We start from the raw sequence: 6,468 nt of genomic DNA, 5'->3' as shown, positions 1-6,468 counted from the left end.
TTCCGCTAGTGTGTTATAACAGTGGTAGTATTGATGTCTCGAAGCCATAGTTTTTGTAATATTTTTGTAGTTATTCGACGTAAGAGCTATTTTCTTAAAGAAATTGTGCTTACTTTCGAATCGAATACAAGAAATATTTCTCAATGGCCCGTATTTAAGAAAAGCTTTGGGGTAGTGTATTAAATAATGATATTTTGGTGTCATTACGTCTCCTCCAAAGACCTGAGTAATAGAGTTTAAAAATGACTCAATCAATATTTGCAGTTTCGAAATGAAAGATTCGTGTAAGTGGTGCGCGTATATATAATCAACCACTTCACGTAATTTTAAATAACACAACCACTTTTGGTCACTCTCGTCCGGCAGCAAAGGGTAACATATAAATGGCAATAATCTGAACAAGCAAAATATTTCGCTTGCCGATCCCTTAAAGTTCCCATTTCCTAAAATGGCGTTACTATTTTGAGCTTCTGGATGGTTAGGTTCCGTTTTTCCATATTTAAAAGACGATATTTTTTCATTAAATATTTCCAGGGATAAAATATTGCTCGTGATCATATGTTTGATTACTTCTTTCAAAACTGAAGGAATAACTCCTTCTTTCAAGTCGTGCATCGGGTCAGGCGGTAGCTGTTTAGTTATATCAAAATATTTAAGTTTCATGAGGGGGCTTTCGTTTCGCACACCATATAATGTCCGCATACTTTTGTCTATGGCAATTCCGTCTAAGTGATATTTGTGTACTGTGTAGATCGAGAGTTCTTTCCTTTAATTGACTCTCTTTGGTGTAAACGGGTATATCATCTTTTCTGATCATGCAGAATCGACATATTCGTTCTTTACTAAAATTAGCATTAATGCCACCGAGCTTGTGAAGACCGAGATTGTCACCGGAAAATAGAGAAGCATTTACTTTGAGGTTTAAAGCTTTTTCTTGAAGAAAAATGCCTTTCGACAGAAGTTTTAAGTCGTGAAACAACGGCTGCAAAACTTCGTGAAAGCCATATTTATCTATGTCTGTTGATTTCGCCAAAAAAACTAAGTGAATGTCGCTCAACTGAGACCTATATTTTCCTTCGAGGTTTAGAACTGAAAAATAGCATCCCATAATTTTATTTTTACCTCTTTTTGACCCTAAGGGATTTACTGGCTCAAACTCATCTAGATAAATTTGAAGATGAATTGTTTCGCTTGAATAATCCAAATTTTCCTGTAGAATTCTCTTGGCCACAGTGCCTTGTAAAAAGTGTCCAATACAGTCTTTTGGAATTTTCCTTAAATCAACAGTTTTAGTATACATTTCGTCAGAAGAATAGAGTTTTTCAAGAACTCTGATTATTGGAACGTAATGAAATACTTTTATATCTCTTGAATCTATTGACTGGGCAAAAGTATACTGAATAGGTTCAATCATATTGTACTGATTTTTACAGGCCAATTTTACTTTATAAATAGAGTCTAAGCTTTCAGATGCTGCCCTGACCTCTATGTTATTCGCAAATACGTCTTTTTTGTCGATTTCTATGTCTTTTGACTTTAAAACGTTGAGAATATCTTCGTTATTTTTTGTAAGCAAGTGCTCGCAAAACTCAAGTATGTCATTGGTCAAGGACTGCACAACTCCTTGAGGTAAATGGTGTAGCTCCCTGTATTTTAGTATAATTTTAATTAGGATGTCTCTAATTTCCGGGGGTTTTAAGGTGTCATCTCGTCTCTCGGTTTCGATTCCTTCTTCATAAACCATTTCATTTTCTCCAACTTGATTTAAGCCTTCATTTGAATTACTTGGAGCAGCTTCACCTACGTCATTACTCAAGAAACCTTTGTGTTTATATCTAACGTGACGTCTATATGCTGATATTTTATCAAAAGATCTCCCACAACCCTCTAATCCGTAAACGATGTTGAAATAAGGGTCATGTCCATGGGCGTTTTCCATATGAGTTAAAAGAAACAGAACCGTTGCCAAAAGCAGGCAAAACAACTCGTTTAATAGAAATGCTATTATATTTGCGAGGTTAAGCAAACCCGTTGGATGTTGAGGGTTGACTCAAGCCGTGGTTGTCACTTCGCGGTTGAGGTTCAAGGTTTTCTTGATCTACCTATAGTGTTTACTGAGTTTTTCTTAAAAAAGGAAAATGCTTGTGGGTTAAGGGAGCAGAAACGACCAAAGAGGGGAGGTAAATGACAAATAGAGAAAGTAAGAGTCAAACCTGCCCATAGCAACAAAATAGGCGCCAAAACTAGAGATAAGAAGCGCGAAGTTTAGGTTTTCGGAAGCTGTGGTTAAAATTTGGCGCGAATTTTTCAAAGAAAACTTGGACGCGAAACGGAACTATTCGATCGTTAAGTGGAGAAAAATTATGACTTCATCATCAACGGTTTCGCTACTACTGTGTCACGATGAAAATAAAAAAAGATTGAACTAAAACATCCGTCATATTCATCGTTCATACAACACCTAAAAAGTGACGAAAAGTACAAGGAATATTATGGACCCAATACATTTTATCAGGTATGTTAAAGTTAAATTGTAGCGTTTTTGAAATTTAGGCTTATTTATAAACCTATTATTAAATGATTACGTTGATTATGAAAGTTGCCATTATAAAGCGATAAAGGTAATTGCGTAAGTTATTTCGCACACGATAACTTAGTCGGGTGGTAGCGCATATTTTTGGATGGAAACACTTTCTAAATAGAACAAAAAAAGGAATGATTTGACATTTAACTGTCATATATTTTAGAAGTATTTTTAAGTAATCTTGGGCAACATCTTGACGAAAACGAGCCGTTATAGCGTCGCCCTGTTACTAGAATTAACGCGCCCGACACAGCACGCTTTACGGAGCAATGCTATAACGATCGATTTCATTACGTTAATCCTTATGAAGTTAAAGGAAACAAGGCGACCTATGGGCTCGTAATAGTAGCCACATCGTACGAGTGAATATCCCCTCTATACCCTACCCTAATGAGTGGATAGCCCCTCTATACCTTACCCTAATGAGTGAATAGCGCTATCTTTTACAATGCTTAAATAATTTACCGTGCATAAAATCAGAGTGAATAGCCCCTCGATGCCCTACCCTAAACGGTCATAGAATTATAACCCGTATAAATTTTCTTATGCCGTAATTGTAGTATTCCGGCGAATCGAAGAACAGATAGTTTTAGTGATTATCCCCTCGATGAGTTTACAAAATAGACTTATGCCGATGCACACTTATCGCTTCTTATAAATTTCAAACATGAACTTATGGTCAGAAGAGTTTGAAAGAGAAAGAATTCGGTAAAACATCCAATAATTGTAATATCCCGGTGCCTTAAGACCATTCTAAAAAGAAGGTCAGTAAATACTTGCTTTTGCTTTCAAAATTTCCCTCGATTTCTTTGAATGTTAAAATAGGGGAGCGTAAAACTCTTATTGTCGACGGGTAAGAGAAATTTTTAAGGGAGGGTATATGGCTTAACCTAACTCTCATAATTTCCTTCCTTTTAAAATACACGAACGAAAAATATCACCTCACCACAATTCTCTCCCATTCACTCTCCCTTCAATGAGGATCGAAAAATTCTATACTGTCTAAGGCAGTTCTCTTTCACGACGATAGTATGACGTCACACAGTCCCTTTCTGGTTGGATTTTTTGCGCGTAGAATACTGTCTCCAACCGTTAGTGGGGATGAAACTCCAGTAAGAGATAGAAGGGTGTGACGTTTCAGGGTCAGAACTGTTAGCTCCCTATAAAGATCTAAGGCGATACAGTGGCTCGCATACACTATTAAGTTACGAAAGGTGCCACATAAACTTGAGAAATGCCTGCCCAATTCAATACACGCGAAATACAGTGACTACGACACTGTAAGGTGCCATATCTAACTTAGCATACATTTTTCTCTAATCCGTAAATCGTAGAAAATCAACACAATGGGAAATAAACCCTTGCCGTAACCAGTTTCAGAATTCTGTTTGTCAAAAAAAAAAACTAAATCCATCAACTTACTGAGGTCAAACAAAGAAGATACACGCCCCAGGAATGGAAAGTGTAGCTTCCTCTAGTGTAAATTTTTGTCTGGCCCCTCCTAGTACGCTCCAAAGGCAGGCTCGGTTGACCGAGGTATTTCCGGCTACATTGAAATAGCATAGACCGGAAGTTCCTTGGTCAACCCAACCCCCAGACATAGCTTCCATTCCAGGAGCAGTGGAGCGTATATTTTCTTTGGGTCAAAAAAGAACTAAATCCATCAACTTACTGAGGTCAATTGAAGGCTTTTCCGATGTCTATGTAATTTCGAAAACAACCCCACCGTATCGAATCGCCTCCCAGTGATGGAAGGCTTTCAGTACATGTATATGTACACGAAAACTGGTTCTGTAACTTCTGGTGTGGGACTGTTGAAAGTCAGGGACAATATATACTTATACGGGACTATAAAAAAAAGCTTAATTATTCATTTCTGTTCAGAGTTTAAAAATGATTCTACACTTCTACAAACTATTATAAGATACGTTTAATAACTCCTTTTAGAACTCGAGCTTTATACTGAACTCTTGCCTCGATTTTTGAATTATCAAAGCGGTCAGTTTTACTAGTCCCCTTTACAAATGTAATATCCATGGAATCGCTTGCACTGCCTTATCGCATGCATTATACTAGATAAAAAACTAAGTAACTGGGTATCAGCCCATTACTCCTTTGGTTATTATATAACCACACGGAGTTAAAATTTAAAATGTTTTAGATCCAAATATTTTCTCTAAACTCCGGTTTTGGGGTTAGAATGGGCGGATGAGGAAAGCGGCTACAGCACTATAAAAAAGGATGGGCTTCGTGTTGTTTAATCTATACACAGTGATAATAAGTTAGCTATTGCCACGATATATTTTCTTAAACGGTTCTTCGAAGAACTTTCTTTTTCATGTTTCTTTTCTCCACATGTAGATAAACGCAACTATCCCTTTAAAGAATTAAAATATGTTTTACCGCGAAATAACGTTAACCATGCATAGGCTCGAAGCTTTCTAAAGGTACCACGCGCTCCAAAAGAATTGTATCTGGGCACAGAAGGTTTACGCCTTGGTTACGCTAACCTTATAACATTTTCAGTTAACAATTAAAGAATGAGAGCTTTTAAGTTACTGCATACATTGATGTTTTAGTTTTACTTCTGCTCTTATGCTAATTACTTTTAAACAAATCAATCCATTTTTTGGGTTTTTGATGAACAGTTTCAAACACACATTGATATCGATGAAACAACGGAATTTCATAATTTTATGAAAATCGTGGTTGTCAATAAAGTAAGAACCTAACGCACCTTCAAGGAATCGCCATATTTTGTAATAGAGATGTATTTGTAATAGAGTAAAAAAAACCACGAAGAAGTGCTGCATAAGGAGAAAAGAATTGGACTAGAACATGATGGGAATTTTGCTTCAAATAAACTTGAGGTTTTTTCTGTTTTTGTTTTAAGAGAGCTGATTTTGTAAGGCCTATTAAAATTTATTGAATTTTGCTTAGAATTTGGACATTGCAAATGCTAAAATGATAGACGAAGAAAATGAAAATGAACCAAACACGGTTTCTTGGTAAAATATAATAAAAAAGTAAAATAATATCAGAAGAATTTAATCAGCGATTACACTTTATAGGCTGGTGCAAGACCAAAAACAAGGGGTTGGATGCGGATCAAGGACAGAGTTCAGTTTGAATTATACTTTGCCTGATTTACCTGAGGTTTATAAAAATCCAGATAGATATAATAGTCTTAGTGAAGATAGTAGGATAAAACTAAATAAAGAGCTCGTTAACACATTGTTCAATGATATTTTGAGAAGATATTCCTTGTAAGTTTAAAAGTATCTTGAGAAGATAGTATGGGTTCTGACTTTTAACAATTCAAATATTAGGTATCCTGCATCTCATATGTACAGACTGTTAAAAAAGTCTTTGCGCGTTGCAGTTTTCGCACATATTTTACTATATTTCAAAAACAATTCTAGCTAGCGCTCTGGAATAAAGTGCATTATATAAGTTTTGCATTTCTCTTTCATATTTTACCCGTTTCACAGTTGTCCTTTGCATACTTATACCGGAAACCGGAAATGTCAAAATTATCAACTTTGAAAATATTGGATTCTCGAGGATATAAATGCGATTTTCGGATTCCTTGGGGTCGATTCATATTTGAAAAGTTTTCACCAAATTCAATTCGGATGAATAGGTCACGAGAAATCAGCCTTTATTCAAAATCTGGCAACTTCGATTTAAATGGCGATAATTCACAATCGAGTATCGAATCTTTGTTAGATGTTATGGCACTTTATGCATATATATATGATTGGTCTTGTGGCGCGATACTTTGAAACAATTCAGACGCTCGTTAAAGGGATGGTGAAGTGGAAAATTAAGTAATTTTTTATTGATTCTTACATAAGACCAATCTGCATAGTGAATTATCAGGA

The 6,468-nt window shown here is 35.9% G+C and overlaps 2 protein-coding genes across 2 annotated transcripts; one reads left to right on the top strand and one right to left on the bottom strand.

Annotated features, from left to right (window-relative positions):
* Positions 1 to 652: 652 nt before the first annotated feature.
* LOC149631005 (uncharacterized) lies at positions 653 to 1,939 on the bottom strand. The gene has a single exon (XM_089851205.1). It carries the CDS (start codon positions 1,937 to 1,939, stop codon positions 653 to 655), a length of 1,287 nt encoding a protein of 428 aa, XP_089707331.1.
* A 243-nt stretch (positions 1,940 to 2,182) lies between these two features.
* On the top strand, positions 2,183 to 5,950 carry LOC149631004 (uncharacterized). Its single transcript, XM_089851240.1, has 5 exons — positions 2,183 to 2,515; positions 5,233 to 5,304; positions 5,368 to 5,454; positions 5,525 to 5,592; positions 5,656 to 5,950. The coding sequence occupies exons 2-5, from the start codon at positions 5,281 to 5,283 to the stop codon at positions 5,852 to 5,854; spliced, it is 378 nt and encodes a 125-aa protein (XP_089707366.1). The 5' UTR covers positions 2,183 to 2,515; positions 5,233 to 5,280; the 3' UTR covers positions 5,855 to 5,950.
* The last annotated feature ends 518 nt before the right edge of the window (positions 5,951 to 6,468 follow it).

Source organism: Phalangium opilio, unplaced genomic scaffold, assembly GCF_054372755.1.
Source record: "Phalangium opilio isolate 3A_F unplaced genomic scaffold, DU_Popi_V2 ptg000101l_1, whole genome shotgun sequence".
Classification (NCBI taxonomy): domain Eukaryota; kingdom Metazoa; phylum Arthropoda; class Arachnida; order Opiliones; family Phalangiidae; genus Phalangium; species Phalangium opilio.
The sequence above is the reverse complement of the archived record's forward strand: the minus strand, read 5'-3'. Positions and strand labels throughout refer to the sequence as shown.